An 18,754-nucleotide genomic window follows, 5' to 3' on the forward strand; every position below is an offset into this window, starting at 1 on the left:
AAGTATCCCATAATTATGCTTTAGTGTTAATGGTGCAACTCACTATAGCCCTCAGCTAAGTAGTATATTTTTCTGATGATTATTAATAGAAATACCTTGCTCAAGGGCTTGAGTGGAGCTCGAACTTATGCTTCGGTTGGGATTTTTACCTGACTTATCTTTCCAAGGTGATTGTTGACCTTTGGCTATCTGGAATGGTCACAGCAGGGGGAGAAACTGATATCCGGCTAAGGAAGCCTCATTTGCACAATAATTTGAAGACCATTTCCATTTTTGTTATCCTGTTGTAGAGGTGGGCTTCCTCTCTGATGAGTCTACTCACCTTTCCTTCTATGGTGCCTTGGCAGAGAGCTGAGAAGCCTTTCATATGGTGATTGCTACTTTAATTACTTTAATTTTGGTGTTAATTTAATTTTCAAAAAGCTGTCTGGTTTTGGCAGTGCCACTTTGTTTTGCTGGTGTAAAATGAAGTGTTGTGGTGACTGGTAGTTTTCAAGGAGGGAGGACTAGCTACAGCGAATTGAAATGCGAACAAAAAATATCATTAGATGCATTAAAAAGATCTTATATTTTTCAAGGCAAATTTCTACGTTTAAGTCACTTCCCTCGAGTTAATCTCTAATTTCTAGAGGCCTGATTCTGAGGTTGTCTCAGAACTTGGTTTGCCATTAAAATCAGTGACAGCTGGTGAAAGAGCCCTAACCAAAGAAAGGGGAAATGCCGAATTGTAGCACATACTGATTTCCACGGGGACTTGCAAGTAGGAATATGTTAGAACATATTCACAGGCAGGTCTGGATGATGTAATTCCTGCTCTTTGGTAGGGCCCTGGCAACTGGCAGTGAGTGGTTTACAGTGTTGGCATAACAAAGACAGTTTTAAAACCCAAACTTTTTTATTACCGGCCCTGCCATGTGTTCATATGTTACATTATGTAAATTATATAAATATAGTTTACCTTGTATTTATTTATAAGGATTAATAGATGCTTCTCATTTGGGGATTGTACCATCAATTTTTGTAGCAAGCTCTTCAGCTGCTGTATGCTGTCAATGTAACCTGTTTGTAACCACTGGATTTACGATACATGCCCACTGAGCATGGTCCTTGGGTCAGCCTTTTCAGGAGTCTTCTCTATAATCCACCTTTTCTTTTTCTTTCCTGCTTTGCCTTCTACAGAAATTTCTGAACTGTGCAGTGCTCTGGGCTTTTTGCGTTCTTTCTAATGGTCTGTACAGGGAGCGGAGAACAAATTATTTCTGTCTTCCTTTCAAGTCTAATAAAATGTGTTTGTTACAAGGGAAATTTTCTGCTGCTTGGATTTAGTTTTTGTAAGCTCTGTTTAGCAAGAAGCTTGCTTTTCTGGTAGCCGGAAAGTTATGTATTATTAAAACACAAACACACTTTGTGACCTGCCTGAGTGCTTTAAAGAATTAACTCGTGTATATATATATGAGTTAAAATAAATAAAATGAAAATATATACATGAGTCAGCTGTGTGCACTCACAGCCCAGAAAGCTAACTGGATCCTGGGCTGCATCAAAAGGAGCGTGACCAGCAGGTTGAAGGAGGTGATCCTGCCCCTCTGCCCTGCTCTCATGAGACCCCACTTGGAGCACTGTGTGCAGTTCTGGTGTCCTCAACATAAGAAGGACATGGAGCTGTTGAAGTAAATCCAGAGGAGGGCCACGAGGATGAGCAGGGGCTGGAGCACCTCCCGTATGAAGACAGGCTGAGAGAGTTGAGGCTGTTCAGCCTGGAGAAGAGAAGCTGCATGGAGACCTCAGAGCAGCCTTCCAGTATCTGAAGGGGGCCTACAAGGGTGCTGGGGAGGGACTCTTCATCAGGGACTGTAGTGGTGGGACAAGGGGTGTTGGGTTCAAACTGAAACAGGAAGTTCAGGTTAGATCTAAGGAAGAAGTTCTTTACAGTGAGGGTGCTGAGGCACTGGCACAGGTTGCCCAAAGAAGTGGTGAATGCTCCATCCCTGGCAGTGTTCAAGGCCAGGTTGGACAGAGCCTTGGGTGACATGGTCTAGTGTGAGGTGTCCCTGCCCATGGCAGGGGTATAGAACTAGATGATCTTAAGGTCCTTTCCTAATCATTCTGTGATTATATATATATATATAAAATATTTGAGTGCTACTTGTCTGTAACTTGCAACATCACTTGGAACTGTGAATCCCATGGCTGGTGCTGACATTCAGAAGCTGCTGTTGGCAATCTGATGGTGAGGGCAGGCTGTTCCCAAGGCGTTCAGAAACAAATTATAAATTAAAAGCCTGCAGTTTGATACCAACTTGCCTCTAGTGGATCTCTGTGGCTAAAGGGCACTACTAGGTGCCATGAGACATGAGTTCTAGCTTCACCTCATAGTTACTGTGCAACCTAATTTTCCTCATCCTCTTGTATGCTTTGTATTTTTGTATGGTACAAATGCTACAAATATGGTACAAATAATGAATGGCACAGAGTCTTACAGGGGATGCATGAAGTTTTTCATGTCAGCTAAACCAAGAATGTTTCCTCCTTGAAACAGGACTATTTTGATTTTTCTCAAAGGTTATATTTAACTTCCAGTTGACAGAATGACAGGAATGGAGACTGAAACGGCGAGAGACAAAGCTGTGGAGGAAGAAAGCACTGAACAGAAGAAGGAGAGAGAGAAAAAGAAGAGGTCAAGGGTTAAACAGGTGCTCGCAGATATAGCGAAACAAGTGGATTTCTGGTTTGGGGATGTCAATCTCCACAAAGACAGATTTCTCCGAGAGCAAATAGAGAAGTCCAGAGATGGCTGTAAGCTTATATTCACTATATTTCAGTGAACGGATACTTGACTGTATTCCTGGTGGCAGTTACAAGTTATTTCGAGGTTCACTTCTGCTCCTGGGGAAAGCAGTAGTTCCATGCTGGAAACCAGCAGCAGGATTAGCGGCTCGGGAGGCAAAGCTTGGTACCAGTTTTTAGAAATTGTATGTGATGTTTCTCTTTCCTGTTCCTTTACTACCAGCCCTAAGTTACAGGCATATGTCAGGGTAAAAATGACTGTTTGGGAGACACAATCTTCTTTTTGTGGGTTTTTTTTTTTCCTTCCCCCTTTGTAACTTCGTGCAATTTTAAGAGTAAACAAACAAACAAGGGTTGTTTCGCCCTTGGAGGTGCAGTACTTGTAGGCTAGATATGTGCAGAAACTAAAATGCAATTTGGATTTTTGGTTAGATATAGATACTTTTTGTCATGTTTTTTGCACAAGTTCTTGATATGTGTGCAATTGTGTGTTTGCATGTAGGGCTTCTGTGGGTTTCTTTCCTTTAGACAGTTTTTGACATGGCTGATTTGACTTCAGAGTAGGAAATTGAGCTCAGTTCTGAAACTATTTGGCAGTTTCTGAAGAAACTAATTTACACTTTTGCTGCAGTGACTAGTGTGGTTTTGCTTTAAAAAAACAGTGTATGTGAGGTAAATACAGTCTATTAGTCTCATTGTACCATTAACTGAGTTCTTGCCAGAGGGACTAGAAGTGTGATATGTCTCTAAAAAGAGGTGGTCCTTCTCCATCAAAACAAACAAATAAATAGTTTTCGGAAGTGTTTACTTATTTTTGTTTTCTTAAGGAGTACATCTTTATTTGAAGTATAAATCACGAGTCCAGTTGCATTGTGAGTGAAGTGTAGCCTTCAAACTGCTTGCTGTAGTCTGCCATTACATCAAACTTCAAGCCCGCTTTAAATAAGGGGCCCTCAGAGCAATAAAATTTAGTCTACATTTTCTAGAGATATTAGAGCTTGGATATCTTTACTTTTTTTTTTTTTTTAATTAAGACTAATACTACATAATTTTCTGTCAAGGTTTCAGCAGCATGACTCATTGCAACTGAAGTGCAGGCAGAGGCTCTTTTGTGTCAGGAAGCCTGGGTTAAACACTTAATTGAGTATTTGAAGGAGAGGCACGTTTTCAATGCAAATTGGTTTTGTATTGCAAACCTACATCAGAAAGGGGGTTTTCTTTCTTTCTTTTTGAAGACAATAGTTATCAGTGGGGAGGTAAAAGAACAAAATCCCTTTGAGAAAGGTTAGCACAAAAGAAAATTAAATATGGGTTTACTTGAAACTTTAATTTTGATGGTGAAAATTTTCTCCAAATCCGCAGCAGCAAGGTTATGCACTGCACTAATGATTTGCAGGTTGTTTTACTAGTGGAATCTTAATGTCAGATTACCCTGATTTCATCATTGTACCTGATTTTATGCCTAGATGTCGACATATCACTTCTCGTTTCTTTCAACAAAATGAAAAAGTTGACGACTGATGGAAAACTGATAGCTCGAGCAGTTAAAAGTTCATCTGTTGTAGAGGTATTTCATGTTTCACTCTTTAACATTTGCTGACGTCGGTGTAACGTAAAGGAGGCAATAGTCTTATGGAAATTGTTCATTTCTTGTTACTTTTAGTTGGATTTAGAAGGAACAAGGATCAGAAGACGCCAGCCGCTGGGTGAGCAACCGAAGGATGTGGATAGTCGTACAGTCTATGTGGTAAGGCTGCACTAAACTGTCTTGCTGTTAACTCATGAAGAGTGCAAACCCCACTGTGTGTTGTTTGTGACAATCTAATTGCATAGTAGCATTTACTGTATGAAGAGCCACAAAACCAACATAAGGCAGCCATAGTTTTACCAGAATTAGAAGGTAGGTTTTCTTTGGGAACATCTTGGATATAGTACAAGAAACCTTTACCGAAAGTATAATAGAAAATACAACAGAATTTGATTTGTGAGGGAGGGAAATATAGATGTACTGAACTTGTTAAGGCTTATAAAGTGGGGTTAATGCACATGTTTGATGCAGTAAGTATTTTTGTATTAGAAATGTTCTGTGAATTGATATTCTCATCAATATGGGGAGGGTCTGGCCTGGCTGCTGTGGCTTGTACAGTGTGTGGAAGGGAAATAAATTAAGCAAAGGCAGGTAAGTGCTGGCAGCGACCATGTTGAGAAAGGGGTTAGTTTGGTACACCAATTTTTGTACCAGCTTAAATCGTTTTAAATGCTGAGCAGAGAGCTGCTTCACATGCTAGGGAGAGAAGGTACATTTCAGTTTAGCCATTATTGCTTTCACCAGGCCTTTCCAGTTAATTTCATTAGAGGAACAACACTGGCAAGAAGAAATATTTACAAATGAGGTTAATGTAGTCGAAGCTTTATAGTAAAAACTATCAGTTTTATCAAACAGGATATAGCTGAGTTTTCAAGGTAGTCAGGGGCAATTCAGAAAATACAATCTGCTTATGAAAACTGTTACTGCAAGTCCCTCAGGTTTTGTAACACACAAACAGCTTTCTTTTAAAGGCCAAATGTATCTCAGTGAGCTAGTCTTACTATTTTTAAGAGGGTTTTTTTTGGGGGGGGGTTGTTTGTTTTGGTTTTTGGGGGGGGGGGTGAGTTTGTCCTATGGGTACTTTGATACTGAAACAATTCATTAATTTATATGAAAAAAGCTTCTGCTGCTGGAAAAACTCCACATCTCAGCATGGTAGTTCAGATGTGTCAGAGTGAAATGGCCATTATAGTATTGTTGAGCCACTTCAGTGGCAGCGTGGAAAGAGATCTGATGGTTGAACTGTCACTTAAAATCCTGTGCAATTTTTTTAATAGGGTTGAAGTTAGCATGGAATGCCCTGTGCCTCTAAAGAAACCTTTTGATGACTAAACTCAATTTAGGGGTACACCTGTAGCTGTTAGCAGCTGAACTAGTAATTTGAAGCAGGCATCATGCGTTCCGTGATGGAGACACATAAATATGTCCAAAATGCCAGTCTATCCAGATAAAGAGAAACTGGATTGCTCTGACCGTTATGTTCTTTGACAAAAGCCCAGAAAAGGTTATTAGTTCTTTAGATATTATGTGCCACTCATAGTATTGCCCTAATATGATTACAGGGACTGCTTACTAGTTCTGAAATCCTTTGTCTCTATCATGTTTGGTGAAGATGCTCTAAATTTAAGGCTACATATGCATAGCATGAATATGTAGCTAAATAGTTTTTTAATTTTAAGCTTTTCTGTAAGACCAAAATAGGTAACTGGTGTGTTTCATAAGTTACTGAATTCCTCGAGATTTATTTAGAGAATATTTAGCAACCCATTATCTTCTCTTACTGCTACCAGAAGGGGTAAGTTTGGGTTTTTTTTCCTCTTTAAAGACTAGTGGATGAGGAATCTGCTCTTTATAGTGGAATTACAGAAATGTTAAATGACTGGTATGTAGCAGTGGGGGGGGGCAGAAGCACAGAGTGTGTTGTAATAAAGTTACGGCTAAAGCTTCCACTGTGAAGGACTGTCTCCAACAGCAGCTATGTTTTCTGAATTTATGCAGGAAGTCAAAGCTTCATTTCTGAATTAAGAATTGAGACTTAGACATGTGTTTCTTTAAGGAATAGTAGCTTCATTACTTTGGGTTTTACAGTCTCATTTAATTGGAGGAAGCTTTTGTTAAATTTCTCTGAAATAATCTCATGGTTAGTGGCTTTTTTTAATATGCATTTACGTAAACTACATTTCGACATACCCTATTATTTTGTGCTCATCCCATAGTATTTTTTTAAAGCTTTAAGCAGCTGGGTTTTCAACTTTATGCTATAATGAAATGTTTTTCTCAGGCAGGCAAAGTTCATGCAAAAATAGTTTTCTACCTGAGTGTGATAAATGATGTTTTCCTACAAGGAAAACCTTTTAGGGCAGTAACTTGCCATGACAAAAAAAAAGTATTGCAGTGAAGAATTGCTGAGTCTCCACTGTTGTTTAGGCGTAGATTTGAGATTAGGGGTATAGAGTGTTCAGTTGGGTCTACTTAGAAATTGGTACGACAGCATTTCTCTTTGATTAGTGAAGGGAAATGTTTAAGAACTGAGACATGATGTCTGCAAGCTGCTAAAATTGTTGCTATATTAAGGAGTTGATAGAAATGAAATCAGACAGTTCCATCATCCAAGAAGCTGGCTGAAAGTTTCTGCTGCATCTGATCATGCAGGCTGTTAGTATTAAGTACTCAGCTTTAAAATGTCAGCTACTAGCAGGAATTTATCAGCTCGAGAGGTGGCTCTTTGCTGACCTACAAGAATTTGCTGTTACACCTGGGTTACTGACAGTAAAATGGAACAAAAAAATCCTCGTGCTTTGCAGCAGATAGTTTGAGACAGTGTGGAATTATGTTTGCCCAAAGGTCTTACGTTTACATGTTGCAGAGATACAGTTGCAGGTGAGGTCTTGGCAGCTGTCACAGAAAAGAGAAACAGCTAAATTAAACATATAATCTGATTGCTGTAGGTATTTGAATGATTAGAGACATGTTTTCAGATCGCTGATTTTTACTACCTGAATACTGTGACCTCTCAAAAAAATATTACTGAAATAAAACTTTGCCAATGTTGTCACCTCATCTTTAAATATATTTTGTTGTGATAACTTCTTAATTAGAAGATATAAACCATCTGATGCAATGGTAATACAGTAGTGAGAAAATGACATTTCTTTCCCTTTGTTTTTTTAGGAGCTGCTTCCCAAAAATGTCAATCACAGTTGGATTGAGCGGGTGTTTGGGAAGTGTGGTAATGTAGTTTACGTCAGTATACCCCGGTATAAGACTAGTGGCGATCCAAAGGGATTTGCTTTTGTTGAATTTGAAACTAAAGAGCAAGCTGAGAAAGCTATTGAGGTGAGTATAGTGGTCCTTCTGGTCTGCTCACATTCTTCCCAGTTGTCACTTTGTGCTATGAATGGAGTAGTTTTTACAAGTCCACCTACGGGATTTTAGAGAAATTCCTAAAATAACATAATTAAAAAACTTAGCAGGAGTTCAGTTCCTGTCTTCTAACCCCAGGCCTCAAATCAATTCCATTCCTCCTTAAAAGCATAATTCTGTTCATAACCTGGAGACTCAATAGAAGCGTAGTGAGTGTTTTTTTGGAATAATTTGGTTGGCCACTCTTCGCATCTTTTAGGGAAGTAAAGATCTCAGTGTAACAGTATAGTGGCTATTAAATTGCATCAGGCAAGCATGGCCATACCTCATTTTTTGTACTTATATGTGATTTAAAAGTTTAAAAACATTTACATTTATGTTTCAATATCACAATGGTAACATGCGTAAAGGTATCACAGTATTGAACTCAAGGAAGCTCTGCACTTAAAAAGCAAACCCCAGCAACAAGAAGAACAACCCAGGAAAAGCACCACGCCACTGAACGAACATGAGAACATGACTCCCACTGGAGTCATGAGGGAGTGCATCTTTTTTGAGCGAATATGGGGCTGTTGGTTGTGACTGGGATGGTGATTCTTAAAAAAGAAAAAATGAATTTTAAGAATTCTTTGTGAATATTTTCTTTTTTAAGTTTTTGAATAACCCACCAGAGGAAGCACCTCGGAAACCTGGGATTTTCCCCAAAACAGTAAAGAATAAGCCTGTTCCCGCACTGAATACAAGTAACAGCAGTGTAGTAGGTAAGTGTTACTAAGTTACTGGGATCAAGAAACAAACTGATTATTTGATTCAATTTCTTTATTCCTCTATGCCAGCTATCATTAGACATTGTTAGGCTGGCAGAGCAGCTTTCGGGCTGTAGAACAAATCATTATGTACACATTGAGCATTAGCAAAAGATAAATTTGTCTTAGATTGTTCTAAAAATCTTTAGTATTGAAGGGACAGATTCAGGCATAAGAGCAAAATTAAGTGCTGTTCAGATAGTTTGTGATCATCTGACATTGCAGTGCAATGGTTGTGGTATTCTTCTCTCCACTGAGAGAACAACAAAACCAGTGGATTTTACCTTTCTTCCTCTTTGGAACTCTTGCTATTTGAGCAAAGCAGTCTATAGCAGAATGAATTTGTTACAACATATTTACAGTTCCACTTTACATGATTCATAATTACTTGGGGGGAAAAAAAATAGAGGATATTGCTGAGAATCCTGAATGCAGAGTTGCTCATGTTTCAAAATACTATCTACTAAAACTTACAAAGCAGCATCGCAGGCTTATGTTGCAACTTTGATCACTGAAATGTTTTTCCTTGTTTCTAATGTAATGCAATTTCCCAGACTTAGGCATGTTCCATCTTTTTCATACACATAATGATGAATCATACGTTACATTCCTCACTAGCATCACTCATTCTTTGTTATGTCAGCAACTACTGGGGGTGTGTGTGTGTCAAAGAAATGTTTAAAACACATTTTGCCCTCTACTGCTTCACATGCATCCTGCCCATTGTAACTTTGAACCAAGTATACAGTATTGAAAATAAATTTATTTATTTTTTAGATTGGTTGTACAAATCAGCAGTCTTTTTTAGTTGTTTGGCCTGGAAGGAGGAAGGTATCCCTTCCTAAAGACAAGGAATGACATAACAAAATGTGCATTTGTTAAGGAGAAGCAAAGAAGCCTGGCTCCTTTCTATTTAATTTGAGAGTAAGTACTTCAGGAATCCTGTAGTCAAGCTACCCTTGTGACCCAAAGGCCTTTCTTGCTTTGTGAGACTGAGGCTCTTATCTGTGTGTTTTTCTCTTCTGCTTAAAATGCCTAGGAAGAGCTTTGGGACAGCGTTATTGCATCTCTCCTGTAGTTAGAGATATCGGACACAGGCATTTCATTTAACATCCCAGATTAGAATGACACGTGATATTGTGATTGTTTGCTTAGGTCAGTTAATCTAATCTAGTTTTTAATCATTGGCAGTTTTAAATGTTGTAATTTTTAATACAGAAGAGAAGAAAAAGAAGAAGAAAAAGAAATCTAAAATCAAGAAAGAGAGCAATGTACAGGCTGCTGTAGAGACAAAGGAATCAAACACGAATGCTACGACAGAGCAAGTACCCAAGTCAAAAAGACACAGAACTTCATCGGAGTGTTCAGAAGTGGAGGTGACTGAGACTCACAGGCAGCCCTTAAAGAGAGAGAAAAGAAAATGGGACAGAACAGAAAGCTCTGAGGCACCTTGGGAAAGCAGGCCAGGGAAGAGGAAAAGAACCAGTTCTGGAGGTGGTGAGACCTCAACTCCAAAAGTGAAGAAAACTGTCCAAAAGGATGAAATTGTTCCTGTAAAGGAAGAAACGACAGAAGCTCCAAAAGATTCCAATGGTAAAGTTCATTGCACCTCTTTTTAGTATGTTCATGATTTATGTGTATCTTTTTACAGATGACAAATGGTAGGTTTCATGAGGGAAAAGTCTAGATAAGGCAAAAAGCTCGAGTTAAACCACATTCTTTGCAATTGTAATTGTATTTGTAGTGGCCCAAATTAACATGATTCTTGCTATGCTAGAGGGTAGCAAGCAAGTGAAGCAGTGGATGCAAAGGACAAAGCTGGAAAGCAACAAAGAACAGAAGTGTTATCTGTATAATACATATGCATTAGGCTTTTGGAGGCCCATAGGTTTATTACTTGAAAAGTTATTGAGGAAAAGAGTTTGTGAAAGGCGCTGAATTTCTATCTTTGAAAGACTGAAAAGTTAACTGGTAAAAGGTGGCTGGTTCTGCTTGGATCAGTAGGTGAAAATGCTTAATGTGGTGGAGGCATACTTAGGGTCAGGTTAGGAATACGTGGTGTTCCCTGCAGTTAAATTGAAACCTGGTAATGAGTCATTCCAAGGAGATAAGCTGCTTGCAGAATAGTGAAGAACTCCATCAGAAGTAAAAATAGTTCCAAAGTTAATATCAATAGAACTTTACTGAAATGAAGGATAGGTTAAAGTCATCCTAGGCAAATTGTGACAGTATAAGACTCAAGATTAAATTCTTACAAGAGAAAAAAGGCAATAGGATTTAAAACTGCAGTCCATTAGAGGCTAAACTAAGGTAGTTGACAAGGGGGACTGAAATATTGTAGCAGGCTCCAATTTTTGTGAAAGGAGTCAAAGAAGTAGTGTTGATTAAACTGTTCTTGGTAAAGCAAATGCTATGTCATTTAATGAAATATTCATTTAGGCTGGATTATGTAATGCATATATCCGAGTATCAGTCAATATGGGAACTAAACAGTTTTCTTTTGGATTTTTTTAATGTAGATGTTTCTGCAGAAGATGACAAAGATAAAAAAGACACATCCCTTTCAAAATCTAAAAGGAAACACAAGAAAAAGCACAAAGAAAGACACAAAATGGGTGAAGAAGTCATTCCACTCAGAGTGCTCTCCAAGTAGGTTCCGGAACATTACAAAGTGGCTAGCTTACCATACCCGGTGGACAGGCGGCCTTTCCATTTTCCCTGGTTTCACTGAACTAACTGGTGCTGGCAAATATTTGGCTTTAGTGGGGGGCTGGTTTCTGAATTTAATACGCCACCCCCCACCCCCCAAAAAAAAAAGCTGTGTGAGTGCAGCTTGTTTTGTTCACAAATGTAATGAAATCATATAGGGGCTCACAGATACTTTGTAAAATTTTGCTGCCCACTTTCTCAGGCTTTCATTGCAAGTGTTTGCCTGGACTATGCAGTTTTGTTGTATGTACGAATTGTCTACTACAGAAAACATTATTGAATGCTGTATTATTGAATTTTTATTAACAGGCAAATATACACATTTCAGTGATTTCGCAACGTTTCAGATCATTTAAATCCTTTGCATGTCTGACAGTCCATCACCATTGCTAAAGTGCAATTCCAATTTTTACACAACAGAGCTGCATATTAGCAACAGTATTAGACTGTAGCTGGAAAAGTTTATTAAATACCAGAGTTTAAGTAGTTTAAGTCCAACTTCAATTCTTCAGTAGTTTACAATGGACCAAGTCATGCCATTCCTCATGTTTTTAACTCTTGGGCTCTTCGGAGTCACCACAACTAAAACATGGAAGCACTTACTTTTTAGGCATCCAGCAAGTACCTCCATGTTAAAGTCGAGGGGGTCCTTGCCATCTTCTATGTCATGATGCAAAACCGTAATTTATGCCTTTGTGCTTAACAGAGCAACCACATGTACAGTTTAAATACAGCTTGTTTCAGTATCTGTTTAGATACATTTTCTAGGAAGAGGGAAGTGTTGCAGCTGAGAAAAGAAAGGATTCACCATCACTAAAACATGGAAGCACTTACTACTCAGGATCAAAGCAAGTACATCCACATTTAAGTTGTGGGGGTCCTTCAGTGGAAAGACTAAATAGCAACTTAGAAATTTTAAAAGCATGGTATATACAGAGTTGTGATGCAAGAATAATAATAAACATACAGGTGTATTACTGCAAGTACACTTGCAAGTACACAAGCTGTAGCTAATTTCAAGAACATTAGGATCCACCGCCACTGAAACATGGAAGCACTTACTTTTTTAGGCAGCAGGTACCTCCATGTTAAAGCGAAGGGAGTCCTTTAAAATTAAAGCAAAAAAAAAATCTGGAACATACAGGCCCCTGGAGCACTTATATCTTTTAGTTCTTGGGCCAAAATTCTTCTTTTCTTTTTTCCTGGTTGAAATCTTGCAGCTTAAGTGGAGATAAAATCCCGGATGGTAGTTCAGGATTGTGATCAGGATTCACCTCTACTAAAACATGGAAGCACTTACTTTTTTCCAGTCACAGAAAGCACCTCCATGTTAAAGTAAAAGGGGTCCACAAAAAAAAGACAAAACCAAAACAACCAAACAATAACACCAAAACCAAAAGCCCACGTAGTTATCAACGATGCAGATCCTCTTCTACCGAGATCCTGAGGCTACTGTCAAAAAAAGTTTTAAGTTTAGTTAACTACAGCAAAGGAGGTTAAAAAAAATATAAAATAAAAAAAAAAAAGTAGTTTTAGAAGAGCACAAGCATAGCTAATACTTGCCTGACATTCCCGTGGTCTTCTCTGCCTTCAAGTCAACAGCAAGTACCTCCTTGAGCTTGTATTTATACCATACCTTGCTATGGAATGGTGTTGCCTTTTTATCTCCAAGAATCGTTACGTGGATCTTTTGTTATTTTAATGTCTTTGCTCTATTGAGAATGTATGATCCTGGGTGAGTCTGGATGCTTTTTTTGAAGTATACAGTTGTCAATGTTAACAGCTAAAACCATTACCACAAGATATCCTCCTCTTTAAAAATCCTCTATCAGCTTGTTTGATAGCACAGATTAAGGTAACAATGAGTCGTTCTCACAGTGGCACTACAGGCATTGTGTTTCTGGGGAGCAAAGCTCTAGCTGTTTGCAGAAACATCTCCATGCTAAATGTATGTAAATATATAAATTGCTTCCATGTGGTGGTATTTTTTAACCAAAATGCATTTGAATGGTAAGGAATGTTCTTATCTCAGTAGGTTTTTTTTGTGAGTTTAACCAGTTGTTGATTTTCCATCAATGATTTTTCTAGAAAATAAAGGACTTAATATAGTAACAGAGGAGTGGGTTCACTGAAATAATTCAGGGAATTCAGAGTTCACTGTCTCTGAATTAACTCTGAGTTTAGTACCTAGCTCCAGTGGAAAACGCACTTTACCAAACTGTTGTGTATGCTTTCTGAATATATAAACCAAATTTGGGAGTCTCTCTGTTTGAATGACAGGTTGATCTTGTTAGAACTTGCCTGGAATAGTAAAAGCTAAAGAAAATAGTAAGGCAGATAGTAATGAGGGTTAATTTGACCTAAGCACAAGGAAGTCTCTGATGCTAGGAACGGCCTGCACTGCTCACCCAGTTTAGCTTAAGCTGTCTGTAAACTCTGTTGTCTTAGGCTGTTGTCGAGCTTCTAAATGTTTTCTTCTTTACAACTGACATCCTATGCCTGTGTTGCCACTTACAGGACAGAATGGATGGATTTGAAGCAAGAATATTTGGCCCTTCAAAAAGCCAGCATGGCCTCATTAAAGAAAACGATGTCTCAAATCAAACCTGAGCCTGCGGGAGAGATGGAAATGGAATCTTATGCCCAGAAAAAGCCTCAGCCTGAAAATGGCAAATGTAATCCTGTTTGCGATGGTTTTTGTCTTGTTTTCTTCATGATTCTAGTACACAAACAGAAGAGATTTACGACACAGGTCCCCTAGAAACACTGCAATATGATTGTATTTTCTAGAATACTGGTGCTTTCTCTGAATGCCAGAAATAGTTAACAGCAAACCCCCCTCATGTACATAGATTTGGAACTAAGGAATAGTATAAAGACTAAGCAAGTAATTTCCGCATATTCCAGTAGCACTTCTTAAGCTTATGGATCTTTTTAGGTATGGTGATGTGACTTAGGTTTGAATATACCTGCAGCGATTTAGAAAACAACTTCAGTAAGGTATTAAAAAAAATGGCTTGCAATTGGATTTTATCAGCGTTATGGTTAATTATGTCCTTGTAGTTAGATTTCTGCATTTTTCAGCAAGTGAGACTTGCTCTTTTTTGCTCTGGATCTTCTGTACTTCATTAACATCTCAATGCCAGTGTGCTTATTTTTAATCACTCCAGAACTGAGCGTTCAACTATTAACTGTAATCAATGGAATATAAAATATTCTTACAAGACGACCCTGTAGGCTGTAAAAACTTCTCTAAAGCTCTTTTTTTTGGAGCTATTTTTGTCTTCGTTCCCTGCCCTCCCCCCCCACGCCTGTTGCATTGACTTGAACTTGTGAACAGTCTTGATCCTAGATGGAGAAGAAAAAACAACCAGCAGTTAATCTGCAGTTTCATTTCTTGTGTCCATCACATTGCTTATGTGCTTTCATATCATCTTGTCAAACTACTACATGAAAAAATTGCCTTTTTCTCCCCATTTTTAAATGGAGTAGCCGCCAGTGAAGACTCTGCCCCTCCTGCCAAGGGCAACACAATGGGACCTCAGTTCGTGAGTGGAGTAATTGTGAAGATCATTAGCACTGAGCCCCTGCCGGGCAGGAAGCAGATCAAGGTAATGCCTTTGTAACCTCAGGGTAGCTGTTAGCCTTTCCTCTTACAGTGCCCCCCAAGTGCTTGAATATGGAATACCATTTAAACAAGTCTGACTGTTTTGGGTTTTGTTTCCTATTTGTTTGGCCAGAAGCTGTGTACAGATTCTTCTCTAGTATCTGTTAATGGCAGATTTTACAACGGCAAAATGGGGTAGAGAGGATGTTTCAAAGCAAAAGTTAGCCTTTAGTGTGCTTCAAGCAATGTCAAGTTTAAAATTAAAATACTGAGAAGAAGATATAATGCTTTAGAGGATGAGTAGTTCCTTCCCGTTTAAAAAATTGAAGCTGAAGGCAAAGTGGGTGCAGTGTTCTGTATTTGTCATTGTGCCAGTCGTTCTGGCACAATTCAGATCAAGAAATTTGTAACAATATATCAGGGTTTTTGCCATTAACAGGAATTTGGGGGCAAGAAAACAGTCTGTGTGAAAACTTTTGTCTGTCTTAGTAACAAATTCAGTGAGAGTGACAGCAGTAGATGTAGGCCAGTAATTTATTCACCCATTTCTATATTTTTTTCCCCTATGGCAAGCGCTCTTTTTTTCTCAATTAAAAAAAAAAATGTTTTTAGGATAAGTTAAATTTTGTTTCGCATCATGATACAAAAGTTACACATGTTAAATAGAATATTTTCCTCTAAGGAATTTGAACAACTTGAACTCAGGTTGGAATAAATGTTCAGATCACTTAGGACAAAGAGAGAATGGTTCAAAACATGAGTTCTGACATGTCTTATCAAACTACCTGTATATATGACTGAGTAGTCAATTTCAAGTCACTGGCTGCTTGCAAGTGTGGTTTAGTGTGTGCATATATCTAAGCAAGATGAGAGATATCACAATGAAAGCAAACTGATGACAAGGGTTCAATGTCATCAGTCTTATCTGCCCAGGTATGTTTGTAGGCAGCTGTCTGAGTGCTGGAGACACTGAGAGAATGTAGTGGTTGTCACTGTAAGGTTTGAGGGCCCTTTTGACTGCAGCATACACCTTACTGGGTGAAGTTGGTGTCGCAGCTTAACATATTGTGGTCAGGAGGTAAGCTTACTGCTCCACAATAGTGGAAAACAAACCTGGTTTGGTATTTCCAGTTAGTCTTTTGGTTTAGTATTAGGCAAGTGTTTCAGGGAAAAATAATGCTTTATGAAAGCAAAGGGGGAAAAATTAGATTGGGATGGCCCTTGCTGTTATTAATCATGTCTTTGGTTTCCATAGTAAGTAGATAGGCAAAATATTTCCCACAATTTTCACAAGCTAAATAAGGCAGGGTTTTTAGAGACACACATAATTGCAGGATACAACTGCAGTTGAAAGAAGAAATAATATTTAGCGTGCACCAGCTCTTTTTTTGGGTCAGCAGTGGAAGCTGCAGACTGCATTCGATGCTTACTGCATTTCTCTTCCCATACTAGTTGCTTTTATGCAAGGCATAACTTTGACAAAACCTCGCTTTGCCTGGCTTTGTGGGCTGTTGGAGCTCCAGCAAACACTGCCACAAAGCAGTGAATCCAGGGATTTTTCCTTACAAAACTTGCAGAATTGATCTGTGTTTCTGACTGTGTGGTAGACAGGCTTCACTGCTTCCATGCATGTGAATGGTCTTTGCAGAGTAGTTCTAGTATTATCGTGATGTTTTAAGTTTTTACTTCATTACTTCCGTATCTTGCTAGTAAGGTTTGTCTCTGCCTCATGCATTTGCCAACTCCAGTAAACTCTTTAGGTCTTTGTAGTTTTCCATGAAAGCATGACTTTGGGATACCAGAATTAAGAGTGGGAAGCGGCTTTAATTGGCACTCCAAATGGCACTGGGTTTTTGTTTTGTTTCAAGGCTGTCCTTGGTAGTGGAGGGTTAAAAGTAGTGTGTAATTCTTGAATAGAAGCATCTTACTTGAGCTGCCTGCTGTGAACAAAATTGACCTGATACGTGTGGTGGTGCTTAATTTCCCTAACAGCAGGTATTGCAAGTGAAGTACTTCATCTGAAAAAGCATGTGTGAATCTTCTTCCTTCAGCTTTCAGCTGGAGGTCACTTCAGAAAGATAGGAAGGGCTGGTTTACTACTACTCAGTTCTCAAATCATCTGCCATGAATGAGCTTGCTTTTCATATAGTTCATGCATACGATGAAGGTAGATGTTTTTCTGTTGGACCAACATATGTAATGTTACAGTACACAAGTAATTTTTCTCTTAAAAAGTCCATACAGATAAAGTATTGAAATAAATGGACAATTACTGATGCTCCTTTAGTAAGATTATTCATATTTAAAAAAAAAAAAAGGCAAAACCAAAAAAACCGTTCTCAGAAATTTCTGCTTTAAATTATTCTTGGAGGGCAGGATGAGAGATAAATGGATGTTGTAGGCTCATAAATCACAATTCAGTAATAACCTTCTTAGGAAAATACATGAAATCAAAACTATTTGACAAAAGATTCATTGACTAAATGGAAAAGTTCAGTTACTACCTTTTACTTCACGACCTTTCTGAAAATGTCAGTGACCTACAAATTGAATACCCCACAAGTCACTCTTTAGATTAGTTTTCTAAGGTCTGTTCTCTCCTGTGCTTGAATAGGATGCTTTGGCAGCACTGGCTGATGTTGCTTATGTTGACATGCTGGAGGGAGACACAGAATGTCATGTCCGTTTTAAAACTCCTGAGGATGCACAGGTTATCATGAAATCATACAAAGAAATACAGATCAAAAACAACTGGAAGTTTGAAGTTCTCGCTGGTAAGACTTCTTTCTTTTTTTAAATGGTGTTACAGGAGGGAAGTATGGTAAAAAGTATTCTGTGGTAGCTCTATGGATATACTGAGATGACTCAGTCGGGGCAAAGGACGTGTTTTTTCTGTGAGTTTTCCCATTTTGCCATTATAGTGAAATTGGTTAAAGGGTATGGGGGTTTTATGCCACTGTTCAGAGCAAAATGACAATGTTTTGCTTGCCTTTATCACTTAATTCTGTTCTTTTGAGATTGATTTATTTACATCACTTTTATGTGTACTTTCGAACTTAATTCCTAGTTCAGCTTTATGAATATAACATTCCAACAGTGCCAAAGAGCTTTAAATGAAGGTTTTCTTGAAAATACTGAACTTCTAGGTGAAATAACAGGACAAGGATTTAAGAGTGGTTTTAGCACTTGCCTTCCAATTAAGCTTTTTTTTGTTTTTTTCAAGAAGTTGAGTAACTTTGGTCAGAGGAATGCCTTTTTTAAATCGTATTTACAAGAAAAATGAGTTACTGACTTATTTTGGAACTTCAGCATAGTGCATGTTGGAGTTTTTTCCTGAAATTGCTATCCTTGGACTGGTCTCCTTAGTGTAGATAAATCTCTTTCTGGAAGTGAGGAATAGAATAAGGGCGAAGGAGGGTGGCATTTCAAACTTTGTTACTGTATTCCTATAACTTTTACATTCTAGGCATGCACTAAAAATCCTAAATGCTTAAAAAAAAAAACCAAACCCCAAAAAACCCAACAGGTAAAGCAGTCCAGATGAGATTTTCTCGTCTGTGTATTTAAATATTTTACCCCACTCCTGCACAGATCCTCACATCGGGCCCAGTTCCACCCATGCAGGGATATAAACCCCTGTAATTGTCAGGGATTGCAGAAGGAAGAACTGTAGTGGAGGCATTAATCTTCATGACAATATCGAAGTCAATTAAAGTTGGAGACTCACTGAATGCTCCTAATGTCATTTTGAGAAACGTTTGTCTCCAGAGTGTTCTGTGCTCCAGAGATCCAGGAACAACTTGAAATACGGCATTTTACAGTTGTGTGCTCTGTGTATTTGTCTCTGGTTTTGTAACCTTATATGAAAGAGTGTGGCAGTAGATTAGGAGTAAG

At 38.4% G+C, this 18,754-nt stretch overlaps 1 protein-coding gene across 4 annotated transcripts in view; it reads left to right on the top strand.

Annotated features, from left to right (window-relative positions):
* The window catches only part of LARP7 (La ribonucleoprotein 7, transcriptional regulator), a 29,445-nt gene that overhangs the window by 2,820 nt on the left and 7,871 nt on the right, over window positions 1–18,754 (top strand). For 2 of the 4 annotated variants that reach the window (XM_030479940.1, XM_030479943.1), the window contains exons 2-11: window positions 2,581–2,796; window positions 4,254–4,354; window positions 4,451–4,534; window positions 7,547–7,711; window positions 8,391–8,499; window positions 9,763–10,137; window positions 11,064–11,193; window positions 13,771–13,928; window positions 14,746–14,864; window positions 17,475–17,634. In XM_030479940.1, the coding sequence (XP_030335800.1) occupies window positions 2,589–2,796; window positions 4,254–4,354; window positions 4,451–4,534; window positions 7,547–7,711; window positions 8,391–8,499; window positions 9,763–10,137; window positions 11,064–11,193; window positions 13,771–13,928; window positions 14,746–14,864; window positions 17,475–17,634 (1,609 nt within the window). In that variant the 5' untranslated portion in view covers window positions 2,581–2,588. Of the gene's footprint in view, window positions 1–2,562; window positions 2,797–4,253; window positions 4,355–4,450; window positions 4,535–7,546; window positions 7,712–8,390; window positions 8,500–9,762; window positions 10,138–11,063; window positions 11,194–13,770; window positions 13,929–14,745; window positions 14,865–17,474; window positions 17,635–18,754 lie in introns of all 4 variants that reach the window. The other 2 variants (XM_030479941.1, XM_030479942.1) reach the window with 1 other exon arrangement.

The sequence above is a fragment of the Strigops habroptila genome, chromosome 3, assembly GCF_004027225.2.
Source record: "Strigops habroptila isolate Jane chromosome 3, bStrHab1.2.pri, whole genome shotgun sequence".
In the NCBI taxonomy this organism is placed as follows: domain Eukaryota; kingdom Metazoa; phylum Chordata; class Aves; order Psittaciformes; family Psittacidae; genus Strigops; species Strigops habroptila.